This window comes from Amblyomma americanum, chromosome 7, assembly GCF_052857255.1.
Source record: "Amblyomma americanum isolate KBUSLIRL-KWMA chromosome 7, ASM5285725v1, whole genome shotgun sequence".
NCBI classification, from domain to species: Eukaryota; Metazoa; Arthropoda; class Arachnida; order Ixodida; family Ixodidae; genus Amblyomma; species Amblyomma americanum.
The window spans coordinates 34532926-34549525 of NC_135503.1; the positions used below are offsets into that span (position 1 = coordinate 34532926).

Sequence of the window (16600 nt, forward strand, 5' to 3'; positions counted from 1 at the left end):
TTTGTCGTCACAGTCGCCCTCTTTCACTCCCAGGGTCCTCCGGTAATGTCGCCGCGGGCTCGTGACCGATCCAAGTTGGCTCCTGTGTTTGCCAGTGCCGCCGTGGCAGCTCTGATAATCTCCAGTGTGATGGTTGCGAAATGGGTAAAGCGTGCTCCCAGGGTGGCATTATGCGAGAGGCCAGGATGCATAAGGCACGCCGAAGAGCTGAAGAGTGCCATGAACAGCGAGGTCCAGCCGTGCTCCAATTTCTACAGCTTCGTGTGCGGCTCCTGGAAGCCGATTGCAGGCGAAAGTTCCATGATCGAGCGGATCTTTGCTGTCACGCGTAAGGTCGTCATGCAGGAACTGCAGGCAGATCCCAAGGGGGCTCCGGTTCCGCTGGCACCGCAGTACTTCCAAAGCTGCGTGGCCGCCCTGCCCGATGATTTGGTTAAGGGTGAGGTAGAGAAATTCAAGCGTTTCAAGAAGGACCTCGGCCTTACCTGGCCCGAAGAGTGGCCGGAGAGGAGCAAAGTCAACATGCCCCCTCTGAAGATCCTGCTGAACTTGTCGGTGAACTGGAACATAAATTTAATGTTTAAAGTTGATGTCATGCCCGCGTACCATGGCCGGCCCAAGGCGCTGCGCATCAGCCGCGGGGACTGGAACGCCAAGCGGAAAAACCGTACGGACGAGCAGTTTGCAGCGCTTGTCAAGGAACACACTGGTTACCTGGGAGTGCCTACGCCAAGTGGCATCACGGAGCTGAATAAGTATACTCAGACTATCATCAACGCAACTGTGACGTTCACGGCAGACGCCAGTTACGAGGACAGGCGGACGCTCAAAGACGTCGACCAGGACATGAAGTCTGAAGGGGATCGGTGGTCGGGACATCTCAATGAAATTTACAGCCCCCAGTACACATGGAAGAAAAATGACATCGTGCTAATCCAACACCCCGACATACTTGCGCGTCTCCAGCACTTGCAGGAAAAGCTGCCTGAAGCGTCGCTTCGGATGGGCCTTTCATGGGTGCTCATCCGCTTGTTCCTATGGAGAGTTATTGCCAAACCAGAGGTGTGGACAAAGGCCGACGCTACTACGCTCCAGACCATCACCAAACTGACCTGCTTGACACATCTAGAGAATACGTTCGGTCTGGTCGTGTCGGCCAAGCACATCCACGAACGGTTCACCAAACTCTTGCGTCATAATCTAAACAGCTTTTTCGAAGAAATTAGAGACCAAATAAAGCTCGACTTCGCCAACGCCTCGTGGATCGACGACCTGGCCAAAAAGAAGACCTACGCTAAGCTGGACAACATCTGGAAGAACATGTTGCCCGACGACCGCTTCTTTTCCACCTCCAGCCTGGCCGCGCTATACAAGAACTTCCCGGCGGTCGGCAAGTCGTTCATGGACAACTTCATTAACATGGCCAAGGCGTTCCGACGGACAATGGACAAAGATGACTTCATCACCATCTTCAGCAGAAAGCTCGGCAGTGGTCATGCGGTCAGTCGCTACAGCTACTTCTACAACCGAGTGTCCATCGAGGTCGGCGCCCTCGAGCCTCCGCTGCTCTACTCTGACGGCTCGTTCGCCATGATGTACGGCTCCCTGGGAACCATCTTGGCGGCTGCGATGGTGCGGGCGTTCGACGCGCGTGGCGTACTGTACAACGAGAAAGGTGAGGAGGAGCAGTGGTGGACTCAGGGCCGCGAGGAATTCGACAAGCGAGTCAAGTGTAACCTCGGCGACGCATCGTCCACGGCTTCTTCCCCGCAAGGGTCCTCGTCGCAAGGGCACGTCAGTCCATTGGCCTCGTTGGTACTGGCTGTGCGCATTTCGTTTCACGCGTACCGTGCAGCTATCAGGAAGGAGGGTATCGTGGATGTGTTCCCTCTGAAGGGGCTGGAGGACTACGTGGACGACCAGGTCTTCTTCATGACGTACTGCCTCATGACGTGCGCCACTGACAGCAACGGCGATCCGTGCAATGTGCCTATGCGCCACTCGCACAAATTCGCCGCCACCTTTAGCTGCAGCTCCGGTGACGCGATGAACCCGGAAGAGAAGTGCTCTTTCTTTTGACTGACGTAGTTGGTTCCAGCATCAATTTGTGTACCTATTTGACTGTTTACCTTCTACTTAGGTGGACCGCTTAACTTTTGTACTCCGTAAATCTTCCTCTTATCTAGGCCGCCTTTTCTTTCACTTTGCTCGCCTGCGAGTAACAATGTACGTTTTAAATGCGCAGTGTAAATGAACTCCTGTGCTCCGCTTTGCAATATATAGTGTGAGCGCTGCTCGATATAGGGTAAAACCCCCAGGACCGAGAACAGCTCTCTTGTAATACTGCCTGCTGCACATCGCGGAACGACGACCTCTTCAGCACGACTGGCATTTAAAAGAAAGCGCGGCTTGATGCTACGTGCTGCTACTGCTTGTATAAGCTTTGTGTACAGTCTGAATGGTGATATTTGCGGCCTTTTACGAACATTAGCACTAAAGCGCTTGTTGCTCAGCATTCCGAATGTGATCGCCCGAACTTTAACCGTCATGCTTGGGAGTTCCAGGCTATAACGAGATCACCACACATATTTTATTTCTAACTTCGCTCTTTAATGCGTAGACATGCTCTGCGCTGTTATTTTCGCCAAAACTTGATTTAGAACGGACCTGTTTGCAGATTCTTGGTTCATAAGGCTTGCTTCAAAGCTTTCAAGTTCGGTGCCTTGGTAATATCCGTTCCATCGGCAGCTCTAACTGCTGTAACTTTGTGACGCTACCACGTTTAATTTCCATAGAAACTGATCAGCACAGAGTTTGCAGTGCTTTCACAAAATCTCTTAAAGCGTGGTGCTGCGTCAGACAGTTTCTATACGCTTGGTGCCCTGCATATGTTCCTTTCGAAGCTTGTCCAAGCTTACAGGCTTCGTGATTTTACTTGCCAAACGCCTTTTGTGCAGGACTGTAACAACGTTGCAAGAGGAGGACTAAATCTGCTGAACTGTTCGCGTTACATAGTGTTCGCTGCGGGCCTAGCTCATTTTTTTCCCCCGTACTCAATGGAAAACCAGTTTATTGCATTTCATTGTGTTACAGCGAAATTAAACCCTAACCACTTCGTTCAAAGTGTCTTCATACGTGCACGTAGCTTGTTTGGTGTAGCGTTATGCGGTACTGCTTGGACGTGCCTCATCGCCAGTCTGACTACGTCCACTGCAGGGCAAAGGCCTCTCCCATGTCTCTCCAATTAACCCTCTCCTTTGCCAGCCTGCAGCCGCTGTATCCCCGCAGACTTCTTAATCTGTCTTGTCCTTAAGTTAATCTGAACCTTTTTCGTAAAATAATGTAGAAAGTTTCGGTCAATTGCCTCCCTTTAAATGCGGATTGGAATGGATTGGAAGACATTTATGCGCCAGCAGAAAGTTGTAAGGTGAGGTATTGGCCATACCTCGTTGGCTGGCTCCACTGCCTGGAGTTGCGGTTCTCCGGATCGGTGCTGAGCAGCACGGCCTCCCACTGCTCGGAAGTTAAGCGCTAAATTAGGTCCGGGGGAGGCGGATCCTGCGGACAGTTCCACAGGATGTGGTCTAGTGAGACTCTGCCGCCGCACTTGCTACATTGGGGGGAGTATTGCCTGAGGTGCGTGAGCGAAAGTACCGCCGGGTTGGGGTGGGAATGGGTTTGCAAGCGACGCTAGGTGGTCTCCTGGATCTTTGTGAGCAATTTATGCGGCGGAGGGAAGGTGCGTCTTTCGAGGCGAAAGTGGTGGTGTCGTGAAACGTGTTCAGGCCATCCTAGCTTCGAGAAACTCTGTTAAGGGCAGCCCACTGCCCGGCCGACGAAACCTCGGGCGTAATCGTGTGCTCGGGTGGGCCGGAACCCATAACAGCTCGATCTTCCTTGCGGGGGCCTGGTGGGTGCTTCCGAGGATTTGGAGGGAGATGGGGGAGACGCGGCCTCTCGCAAAGTTGCGTATGGCTGCTTTTAAATCGCTGAATATAATGTCAATGGAGGTGTTGGCTATTGCTAATGCAATTGCCGCTTCCTCCACCGTCTTGGAGGAGGTGGTGTATAGCGTGGCGGCTGTTAGGGGCGAACCGGTCCCGGTCACTGCGCCTATCGCGAGCGCTTTGTGCGGTGTTGCATATTCCGCCGCGTCCACGTAAGCGGCCGCGGGGTAGTCCTTGTATTTGGCGCGTAAGGCGCAGGCTCACGCCTTGTGCCTTCCCTCGTGGTGCGTACGGTGCATGTTCTTGGGTAGGGGATTGACAGAGAGCATTCCGTGTACTTCGGGGATGAGTTGTTCCGAGTCTTCGCTTAAGGGATCGGCGTTGATCTTTATACGGTGCAGGATGGCCCTACCTGTCTTGGATCGCGTGAGACGTGCGTATTGGGAGGTGAGGTGTTCCTCGCACAGTTCGGGTAGTGTGTTGAGTACGCCAAGGGCTAGCAATCTGCCGGTAGACGTGTTGTGAGGAAGACTGAGCGCTGTCTTGTAAGCCTGACGGATGAGGCATTCTATCCTGATCTTCTCCGCTTGATAGAGGTGCAGGTACGGTAGAGTGTAGAAGAACCTACTGAAGACGAATGCCTGGATCAGTAAGTCAGCAGAGGTCTTTCTCCCTCATGCCACGTCTCTTATTGGCTATTCGTCGTATGAGCCGGGTCGTTTGATTGACCGTGGCGGTCAGTTTGCCTATTGTTTCGTTATTCTTGCGGCTGAATCCCGATAATTCTTATGGTGGGTACTTCCTTAATAGGGTGTCCTCCGACAGTTATGTGTAGTGGAGGCGGGGGTGCCTGGTCTCTGAGGCTGCCTCTCGGTCTTTCTCTGAGCACGAGGAATTCCGATTTGGGATGCGAGCATTCGAGCCCCGCCCCCGAGGCATGCGACTCGATGACGTTCGCTGCCTCCTGCAGCGTTTAGAGTCTTTAAATGCGGAAGAGCGTGATTACTGATTTCTGGCTTTGTGGGTTGCAACTTTCTTTTTCGCGAAGAACGTCGCTGCTAAACTTGGACCCTTCCGTAAGAACAGAGTTTATCTGACCACCGACAACTAAGCTCTTCTATTCCATTGATTTGACACACGCACAGTGGTGACGAAGTAAACGTTTGAGAATCCAGTGTGTACCTATATTTTTAAGTACCTTGTGCTAGCAGGCACACTGTCACAATAAAAAAAGTAAACGTTCTTTAAACTGGTTTTACATTTCCTGAAGCGTATAGACTTGCAAGGCTTAAAGCAATACATCTGCTTACACCAATCTGATTACACCTCTTTGAGGAACGTCCCCATGTATGAAAGTGGAAGAAGCCGAGATGCCAACCAACCAACCTTTTTGATCCTGCCAGCTGCGAAACACCGCCACAATATCCGGGCATTACCAGTGGTCTGTTACTGGCGGTTAGCTGATTGTCGCGCCGCCTGTGAGCCTGAATGTAAGCTATTATTGGCAGTCTACAACTTGGTATATTTCCAGCATATTCTTGTTGTGAGCACGCTGAGTAGTTCGTCTGTACGCTGAACGTGGCGTGACAGTCTGCTAACCTCAAAGTTCTAGACCGATCAAATCGCCAGATTTTCACAGGAGGACCACTGTGGGAAATATCGCAAGTGGCATAATCACAGAGCTCTGGCCACTGTGGCTGGCACACTCGCGAGACCGGCACGAGCCGGGATTCGACTGTTCCGAGACGGTTGCGCTGTCCCAGCCACCGACGGCGTCAGGTCCCGCACCTACGCGAGTCGAGCAGCTGCCTAGTTTCGAGGACCTCTTTGGCTTTCCAGCCGAGCCTGTGGCGACATGGGGAGCACCGCGCCTCCACCGATGGGCGTTGAGCAGCCGGCCTCCAAGAGGTCCTCACGCTCAAGATCCCTCTCGACGAGGTCGTCCAAGGTAACCGGGGCAGTAGGCGGCGATTTTTTCAGTCTGTTTCGCTTGGGGCTGTATTAGAGATTTTAGCATAGCGTTACCATTCGCCGCTACCGTATCGCGCTAAGGCCGCAGGCGCCGCATGAGCAAGAGGGGCAGATGCGAGCGAAATCTACTTATTGCAAGCCAGACGCAGGACAGCCACTAACCTCGTAACATGGAATTTTTTAGAGAAGGATACCGCATGTCGTGAAACGTGCTCAAATTGGCTTAAACCTGTAATTTTTTTCAGTAAATCAGTAAAAAGAAGGCCGATTTCATAGCGGTGCAAATTATTAACCAAACGAGTAGTGCGTGGGAATCGAGCGAAAGAGCTAAGAGTCCGGAAGTTGATATACATTTCAAACGTACCTCCCTTCGGGGCAGCGCGGTTTCTCACCTTGAGAAGGACATGCATGATCATGCTAGATCTACTCAATTTCGGTGGTGGCGCTGCTTCGATCAGTGGGTGCGCTTGAGATGGCTGGAAATAACGCCACCTACCTCATGCACTAGGCACAAGTTTGGGACCTTCACTTTAATTGTGCCATGACAGCGGCAGTTCTCCTTCTCTTGGTCTGTTGGACGAAACTGTGCTCTTGTCCGTACATCCACTGCAATGCTCTGCTGTCTCATGCGCTTTTGGAGTCTAGCGTCACCAGGCACTGCACAGCGGATGCGACCGAAGTAAAGAATCGCAGCTCTGTGCACAGGCCACTCGCTTCCAATCACGTCGCATCGAATCGAGTACTCGTCCATGTCGCCGGAACGAACCGGTGTTGAGATTAATATTTCAAATAATGTCATTACGGGGGCGCTAAGACTACGGGCAGAGGAACTATAGACGCGGAATTTTGTAGTTTCACCGTATGCGACACGCTCGTCCTTTTCTGTCACCCCTTTTTGTGTAGAGTTCTAGCACTCCCAGCCCGATAAACCACCAACAATCCTTGTAAAACTATTACTGGTTTACGACTGCGGCTCAGCCCTGGCGTGTAAATCCGGTCACGTGAAACAGTCCAGTTCCCTGGTGTCAGGTGACCGGATCCCTCTTGACCGACCCGCACCAATCCGCAGGACGCACGCAGTTTATCTCGCGATCGCAAATTTCCAAGACACCCTGTGATCACGACAGCCGCAGTGAGCTTGGCGCGTTACGGCCCGAGTTGTCGGTGCGCCGTTAGCACCCAGAATATTGCTACTGCTGCTGCTGCTGCTATTATTGCTGCTTCTACTACTACTACCACTACTACCGTTACTTGTGCTACGGCCACTACAACCCACAGTAGCTACAACTATACTCGTACTATTATTACTACTGAGACGACTACTGGTGCTACTAGAATGCGAAAATTCCCTGCCGTATGTGTCGCTCCATTCTGACTTGCATAGGGTCGCAGAAAGTTTACGCGTTATCTCTCCTTCCCATTTCGTGGGGGTCGAACCTGCGTCCTTGTTTGTAGTGGGCCTGCGAAAACGCTTACGCGCACGTACTGGCTGACTGTGCACCACGCCAATCTCACTGTTTCTAAAACCGCTGGTTTCGCTGCGTCAGACCTCGTAAATAATTATTCTTTCATTCTGCTGTTCTTTTTCATTTTGCAAGCACGGCAAGTATAGTAAACGCGACAGACTACGAGATGCACTGGGCACGGCGGGCGAGGATTACAAGGTGAGCATGTACAGATTGAAATTTTCGCCTTTACTGTTAGCTATACCGCTGATAACACACACGCAATCACGCAGTGGTGTTCGTATGCGTTTGCTATTAGCAAATGACTTTGCTTATATTTTGTCTCGAGCTCCATTCTTCGCAATCTCATTCTGCTTTGCACTTCGGAGACATTTCTTGCGAACTAAATATCGGTACATGACCAGAACGAATCACCAGCATACCTGTCCCAAGGTCCCCGTCATTTAATGCTACATTGCACTTTTGTCACCCTGTAACGACGTTTTGCGGAGATCCACGAAACAACGTTTGATCGGTGTGCCTGTCAGGCCTAATGTGCTACGATGAGGCAGGCTGGGTTCCGTAAAAACCGCAACTCATCGCTTGTGTACCCTTGTGCAAGCCCCTACACCCTTCTATAAGGCACTTGTCGAGCACTCTCAACGCGCTGTGAAATTTTCCTTCAATGCGCAGCAAAAAAGAAAAAAAAAAAGAAGCGAGGAAGTGTGACTGCAGTGATACACATTTAGTTTGCTGTCTCTGTTCAAGACTGTAGTATCATCGTTGAAAGCTTAGAGCGCTATAGGTGTTTCCTTCTGGCTCACGCCGTGTCTCTCTTTAAGTATCGCTAGCGTTCCAAGTCTCTTGAAAGTGAGAGGAAGTCTCGTCCTCAGCCTTCCTTAAGTTTGACTTCGACAAATGCTGCAAGAGCTCCACTAGGCGGTTTAGAAGCAATCCCTTAGGGCTCCTTATTTTCGAGAGAGGCTGTGCTTGCGACGTTAAAATTGCTTCGTTTTGTCTGCTTTACTTTCTTTAAGTGATGGAATTGAAAGGCGTTACATTTAAGTAAAATATTGTAATTTCCCTTTTTGGCGACGGCGCATTGTTCATAGATGTATAGCCGCAGCCAGCGGATGAATTAATGTACTGCTGGCCGCAAAAGTTTGCGGGATATGCGATGCGTGGCGGAGCGAAGCAAAACTAAAGCTTTAAGCAAAACTGCATTGCTGCGCCATCTGCATGCCGCCACAGATGGTGGTGTCGAGGCGGCTCATTGCACACCTGGTGTGGCAGTACCGTGACTGAGCCTCGACACCACACTCTGTGACGGCAGATGGCGCAGTAATGCAGTTTTGCTTCGCTTCTTCACTCATCGCAGATCCCGCTAACTTTTGCGGCCGACAGTACTCCGGCCCCCAAAGAACCGTGAAGTATTCTGCGTGTCGTCGTTGATGAAAGCTTCTGTTGCTGACACCAAATGAGCTTTGATTGCTGAACTTTTCATCGGACGAGAAGCACGCGCCACTCAGATGCGCCTTAATTTTGGGAACCAGCCAAAAGACTGACGACCAAAAGATTGATTGAAAAAAAGACGTGCACTATCACCGCACAGCACATAGGAGCCATTTGCATTTCGCCTCCATCGAAACGCAGGGGCCACTTTCGAACCCGGGTACTCCGGCTCAGTAGCCGAGCGCGCTAACCACTGAGCCATCGCGGCGGGTTTTGTTGACGAAGGCTTGCACTGAGTGGACAGCATTGTTAAAAGCCCTCGGGCGACAGAGCTCGTTTCTGAGAGGTGCAGTGGTGCAGCTGCTATGGTATGGAAGCTGGAGGGCACGGCTACACAGCAGTGCCTGTGGACTGGCCACTTGTGACTGCGGCTGCACTTTGGTTTTCGTTAGAATGCTTGGGAATATACGCATAGCAGCAATGGACTAAACCGCCTTGCTACATCAAATATCTTGATAAATACCTGGGGTTTGTCAGGCACATACGGCGCATGGCGAAATGCAACGCGCGAATGTCGAGGAGGACCAGCTAGCAAGTCTCATTCTTTTTGTTTTGTGACAAGCAATGAACGAAAACAAATGTTGTTGTTAGTGGCTATTTATTAATAATATAACAATGGAAGGAAAAGATGTTGCCAGCCGCGGCATCTGCCATCGGAACCTGAAGCACCTGAGCTGCGACTAGCGGGAATAAGAGAACAGGGAGAGGACAGGGAGAGGGAAGGAAAGGGGGGAGCGATAGTAAGAAAGTATAGGTGTGGAGGGTAACATACACTACGTACAAATATAATAATAATAATTGGTTTTGGGGGGAAGGGAAATGGCGCAGTATCTGTATCATATATCGTTGGACACCTGAACCACGCCGTAAGAAAAGGGTAAAGAAGGGAGTGAAAGAAGAAAGGAAGAGAGAGGTGCCGTAGTGGAGGGCTCCGGAATAATTTCGACCACCTGGGGATCTTTAACGTGCACTGACATCGCACAGCACACGGGCGCCTTAGCGTTTTTCCTCCATAAAAACGCAGCCGCCGCGGTCGGGTTCGAACCCGGGAACTCCGGATCAATAGTCGAGAGCCCTAACCACTGAGCCACCGCGGCGGGGCACGTACAAATACAGAATATGGAAATAAGTGTGACGTGCTGCGCCGCGCGTCATAGGAGTCCTTGGTGCAAAACAAATATTCTGCTGTCCAATTTGTGCCGCCGCTCGACTCTGCGTTAAATGGACGGGGGCGGTACGTTCTCGGGGCGCGCCATACACAATGTACTCTGTATAGCGAAAAACCTCTCCATATTTTAAAGGAAAGACGTATATCTAAATGTGCTCCCCGGTGTAAAAACTTTTGTTTCTCGTTTCAGCTGCACGAAGCCGGCAGGCCAGCCGACGTCTTCCCGGTAAGGCACAATGGCGATCATACCGTGCTAACTAAGCCATATTTTAACAGCGCGTTTGTACCAAAAAGCCGATGTCCGGTGGTTTTACTTTCATAGAACCGGGCTCAGGCACAAGAGGTTGATGTTCAGGAACTAGCAGGGACACATGTGTCGTTTTATAAAGAGGGCATTTGATATTGAAATAACGGGTTGCTTTAGCTGATACTGTAAATGACACATGACAGGCGCTTTGAAAATCGAGAAACAGTTGGTTTAACGCATGCTCGGCCTCCTCTGTGATGCTACTTGCACGGACATGCTATTTTAGTGGGAAAACATTATATGGCTCATGAGGCGGAAAATTCGGCGTTGTCGTAGTTGCCCACGCCAGACGGTCCGAAAACCCACGTGCGCTCATACGTGATCGGTCATGCCTACGTCATAACGAAGCAAATAAAAATAAAATTTCTTAGATAAAAATTCTCCCGAAGTGGATTTCGACAGATTAGCACTGCATCCCCGCAGCACAACACTCTGCGTGATGTGTTTATATATCGTTGCCTTCATCGTCTTACGTTCAGGTGTTATTATGGTTTATGGTTTATGAGGTTTAACGTCCCAAAGCGATCTCAGGCTGAGGGACGCCGTAGTGAAGGGCTCCGGAAATTTCGACCACCTCGGGTTCTTTGATGTGCCAGTACACGGGACTCTAGAATTTCGCCTCCATCGAAATTCGACCGCCGCGGTCGGGATCGAACCCGCGTCTTTCGGGTCAGCAGCCGAGCGCCATAACCACTGGGCCACCGCGGCGGCTGAAAGAAGAGAGTAAGAGCCACCGTAGTGGAGGGATCCGGATAAGTGCGTTTCAAGTGCGAGGATTTTCAAGAAGCTGTGCTGCTTTCCTTCGATATGGCTTTGCGAGGGTGAATGCTAGCGACTACGCCATATCTGCTGGCTTGTCGCACAACGTGATTTAGTGTAATTTAGGCGATTTGCTTTCGGTAGATAGGTTATGCCCTTCCTCTGCGCCTTTCAGCAGCATGTTACCAGCGGAGTTGGAGTCTGCCTCCTCCGCATTCGTCTCGCAGCCGAGATCAAGCCACTACACGGTGGCGGCTGCAAAGTCACAGCCGAATCCGTACGTCTGTGAATATTTTCCCTGATATGGTGAATTCTTACTGCCAGTTGTGCGGTGAGCCAGCAACGTTGGATAACATAACTTGGGAATGCGCGGAGGATCCGCCTCCAGCAGAGGTGATTGTAACTCCCCCAAAAGAAGCAGGGGAAGCTGTTCTGGTCGGGGCTTGAGAGAACAAGGTCGTCGCACGAACGCAAGAAGTCGCCGACAGGCTTCAACTGCCGGCCACATGGAACATCTGCAGAAAGCACCCATAAAGAATGTCAGATAGCTGACAATGAAGCTTCCACTCATTCACGCTACGAATGCAAGGCGCTGTCTTCCAGACCTGTGCGGATGAGACGCGAGCTTTTGGGGAGAGCACAATTGTGCAGGGTATCGCCTGGCGCTTACACTTTCAAGTTCACTGTGAAAGAAACTGTAAGGCAGGTTAAAAAAAGGTGCTTCACATTATGCACATTACATGTTAAAGCTTTTTTTTTTTACAAAAATCTTAGTATGACTGCAGAGGACCGCTTTGACGTGTGGTTGTGTGGCGAGGCGGCTGCCTCGTTCAATCATAATTGCGTGTAATATTTGTCTAGTATGTTATGTTAGCTCTGTGATTGATCTCTTTAGGCTCATATGATATGACTATAATAAAACAATACACCGTGTAAAACTCTGCCACAGCTTCGGGAACCCGTCAGGGCCTTTTAGAGAATTCTAACGCATATAACCTTCCTCTCTCGGGCGACAGCCGGGGTCCGGTGCTTTTTTCTTGTTGTTCTCGCAATATAATAATAATAATTGGTTTCGGGGGAAAGGAAATGGCGCAGTATCTGTCTCATATATCGTAGGGCACCTGAACCACGCCGTAAGGGAAGGGATAAAGGATGAAGTGAAAGAAGAAAGGAAGAAAGAGGTGCCGCAGTGGAGGGCTCCAGAATAATTTCGACCACCTGGGGATCTTTAACGTGCACTGACATCGCACAGCACACGGGCGCCTTAGCGTTTCACCTCCATCGAAACGCAGCCGCCGCGGTCGGGTTCGAACCCGGGAACTTCGAATCAGTAGCCGAGCGTTGTTCTCGCAAACCCGCGGCCCTTCGTCTATTCTGCACAGCGCGTCGAGTTCACCAGTCTTGCTCCTCGAACGCAGAGTGTATGCGTTTGTTGGCTACATCTGGGCAGAGGGGTTGGTCGTGGGGTCCTTAATTTGGACGCAGAAATCAGTTTAGCTAGGCGCGTTCTCTATCTACGCGTCCCCACTGCCGTCTGGTGTCTCTGTCATGGTGAGCACTGGTGGTGTTTGTTGCGGAGAAGCTAGGTTACGTCGATTATTAAATCAAACACTGACTCCTATTTATTGTTTTAAGCGTCTTAATATTTATCACAAGTAGTATTTGTAACACATCTTTGTTATAACCTGCTACCTTACTTTTTAAAGGTGGCAGAAATCTCTGATCTGTGGCAGTAGACAGTCCTACAAAATCTTCATTTTTCTGTGTCTAAGATCTCGCACTGTTTTGGTGCATTTCTCGCTGATGCAGAAAAATTTTGTTGCCTGAGCGTGCTTCGTTTTTCTGCAGAACGCAATAAAAGAATAAATAGAAGGTCACGTAAGAGCGACACACTAGAAGGAATGCCGCCGGAATTTTCCCAGAAGGGGAAACTCAGACAGGGACTAGAGCAAAACATTTCCCGCGCATTATTCAATTCAATTCATTCAGCACCACATCATAGTACTAGGAGCGCGGCAAAAAAGCCAACAAAAATCGTCGGCTTGACGAGAACCGCGCCCCCGTTACAGACAATGGCGGCGGCAGCGGGGTCGCATTTTGTTACACTGAACAGAAACTCACCAATTCGAGAGAAAAAAATAACAGTTAAAGATATACAAAATAAACAAAGAATTTTATCATGTAGCTGTACAGAGCATTTAGACAATCACCTTTAAGCACTCGTTTTCTAACGGGAAAAAAAATTGATGTGAAGCGACATGCAGAAGCACAAACTGCAAGAAAAACTGCGGTCACAAAAAATAAGAGAGTTAAGGAAAAACACAAGCAAATGCATGGAAGAAATTTGACTTCAAAAAGTGAAATTTATGCAAGGCATTGCAGTTTCTATTTTTTAGCTGTAAGGGAATGGGGATGGATGTTTAAGGAGAGCGTTTTGTTCAGAATATACGGTAGCTGATATTTGATCCTCTGCTCTCCATAATTCGTGCGGCTTGGCGGAATGTTGGTACCAAGGCGGGGTGTATACCATTATGTACCAATAGTTCTATGCAGCTGCAGTTGATACGTGAAAGCCATTTTCCGCATTCGTTTCTCATCAGTCATTCTCTTGCGCGTCCAGGCACCGCCGAGCTCCGAAGCAACAGCCGCGATGCGTCCCATAATGAAGATAATGCTTCCCTTCATCCTGGCAGCGGTGGGATCGGCTCTGGTATTCCTGTGTGTGATAATGCTCGTCAAATTCATGCAGCCTAAGCTCTCGGTGGGTCTATGTAGGAAGCCAGGCTGTTTAAGGCACGTTCAAGAGCTGAAGAGCTCCATGAACACTGAATTCAAACCATGTAGCGACTTCTACAGCTTCGTGTGCGGGTCCTGGAAGCCCGCCGGAGTGGAGCGCTCAATGATCGAGCGAATATTCGCCCATTCTCGCGAAGTTGCCGTCGGGGAGCTCGAGGGAGATCCCAAGGAGACCCCGGTCCCATTAGCGGCACAGTATTTCCAAAGCTGCATGGCCAACCGCTCCGTCACTTCGATCGAGAGCGAGATTAAGAAATTCAAGAGCTTCAAGAGAGGCCTGGGCCTCGGGTGGCCCGAACAGTGGCCGGAGAGCGGCGAGCCCCATGTGCCCCCTCTGAAGATCCTGCTAAACTTGACTGTCAACTGGAATATTAACTTGATCTTCAAAGTGCGCGGTGTGCCGGCCTACCAGAACCGGCCCAAGCTGATTTACATCAAGCGCGGAGACTGGAAGCACAGGGGGGCAAACCCGACAGATGAAGAGTTCGTGAAGCTAGTCGATGATGAGTGCGACTACCTAGGAGTGCCTCCGCCAGGGGATCTATTGGATTTGAAGGGGCACGTCCAAACCATCATCAGCGAAACAGTGGCGTTCAATCCTGACACCAGGGACGAACAGAAACGGACATTGAAAGAGATTGACCAGCAAACGCCATCACAAAGGGATCGGTGGTTGGAGTACCTGAACGAGATTTTCCGCACCGAGTACACCTCGGTGTGGAACAGAGACGATATCGTGTTAATCGAACACCCGGCCATTCTTGCCAATTTGCAGCGTTTGCTAGAAAAAGTTCCCGAAGCCTCGTTACGAGCCGGCCTTTCCTGGGTGTTCGTTCGCAACTACCTCTGGGCTGTCATTGGGAAGCCGCAGCTGCGGATGAAAGGCGACGCGAGTCAACTCCAGACCTTCAGAAAGCAAACCTGCTTGGCACACGTGGAGACGACGTTTGGCTTGCTCGTGTCGGCCAGGCACATCCACGAGCGGTTCAGCAAGACACTGCGCGATACGATAGTCGACTTGTTCGACATGGTGCGAGAGCGGATAAAAATCAAGTTCGCAAACTCCTCGTGGATCGACGCTATCGTCAAGAAAAAGTCTTATGGAAAGCTGGGAGGCATTTGGAAAAGCCTACTGCCCGACAGCCGATTTTTTTCAAAGTACACCCTGGCCGGTCTGTACAAGAACTTCCCAAGCCTGGGCGACTCGTTCATGGACAACGTCGTTAGCGTTGCCAAGGCGTTCCGTAAGACAATGGCTAGCGACGACTACTTCAGTATATACTCCAAACGTTTAGGCATCGGCGGTGTGGCCAGCCGTTACGGCTACTACTACAACAGCGTGTCCATGGACGTCGGCGCCCTGGAACCTCCGTTGCTCTACGTTGACGGTTCGTTCGCAATGACGTACGGATCCCTGGGAACGATATTGGCGGCTTCGATGGTGCGGGCGTTCGACGAACACGGCGTCGCTTACAACGACAAGGGAGAAGACGACCCCTGGTGGAGTACGGGGCTCGAGGAGTACGACAAGCGCGTCAAGTGCAACCTAGGCGGCGCCCCTTCAGAACCCAGCACGCCATCTGGCGGCAACAGCAGCACCAACCCGCCTTCGTCCCCGCTGAAGTCGAAAGCGCGCGTGAATCCGTTGTTCTGGAGAGCGCTGGCCATTGACGCCTCGTTCGAGGCGTACCGCCACGCTGTGAGGATGGAGCATAAGGTAGACGTGCACCCGCTGGATGGACTCGAGTCTTACACTGACGACCAAGTGTTCTTCATGACGTACTGCCTCATGACGTGCGCCGTGGACAGAAACGGTGACGAGTGCAATGTGCCCCTGCGTCACTTGAACAAGTTCTCCACCACCTTTAAATGCTCTCCTAAGGACACTATGAACCCGAAGGAGAAGTGCACTTTCTTTGACTGACCTCGCGTCTCTTACATCTATGTGTGTGCGTATTTAGCTTTCGCCCCGTCTTTTAGTCTGCGTCTCACTTTTTTGCACTAATTGCTTTCCTTATACACGTCGCTATTTCCTTTGCCCACTTGTTTCACGTCGGCAGCTTTCCAGAATGCAAGAACGTTCCCCGTCAATGCGTGTGCACTTGCTAGTAATATCAGGCCTGTTCTGCGTTTGTACCACTGTGCACTTTTGCGCGTGATACTACGGCGACACTGTGTGCATGCTTGGGCTTTCGAGGATATATATACCGTCTTGATTTGTTTTAGAACTGTGACAGTTTTTCTGCTTAGCACTGGGCAATCGTTTTCAATGCGAGGCAACGCTTGGAGTTGCGAATGTGTTCCCCCAAGTTTCAGCTCACAGACTTGCGATCGGTGGGTTAGAGTGGTAAAACCTTGTCCTATTTACTGTGCTTTAGTTTACTTTGTCATATGTATACTTCATGATATACTATTAATTTTAGTGCCGCCATTTTTGTTTTACCGCACATCACCGGAGAAGGCCCAACTGCGTCTTCTTGAATGACTGCGCCTGATGAATGTTCGCTGTGGGCGTAGAATGTTCCTTTTTTCTCAACATCAGATAGAACAGCAGCTAGGCAAGATTTTTTTGTGTTTTTGTTGTTGAGAGACTTTCCAAACTTTCAACGCTTATCAGATGAACTTGTGGGAGGCGCCTTTAGATCTAAGTGTGGCTGACCTGCACCATCGCTCTTGATTGACTCGGATGTGGTGA

At 50.5% G+C, this 16600-nt stretch overlaps 2 protein-coding genes across 2 annotated transcripts; both read left to right on the forward strand.

Annotated features, from left to right (window-relative positions):
* Positions 1 to 2467, forward strand: LOC144097043 (neprilysin-like). The gene has a single exon (XM_077629832.1). It carries the CDS (start codon positions 46 to 48, stop codon positions 2077 to 2079), a length of 2034 nt encoding a protein of 677 aa, XP_077485958.1. The 5' UTR covers positions 1 to 45; the 3' UTR covers positions 2080 to 2467.
* Positions 2468 to 5800: 3333 nt separating this feature from the next.
* LOC144097642 (neprilysin-1-like) lies at positions 5801 to 15829 on the forward strand. The gene is made up of 4 exons (XM_077630294.1): positions 5801 to 5895; positions 7517 to 7582; positions 10234 to 10269; positions 13730 to 15829. The coding sequence occupies exons 1-4, from the start codon at positions 5803 to 5805 to the stop codon at positions 15827 to 15829; spliced, it is 2295 nt and encodes a 764-aa protein (XP_077486420.1). The 5' UTR covers positions 5801 to 5802.
* The last annotated feature ends 771 nt before the right edge of the window (positions 15830 to 16600 follow it).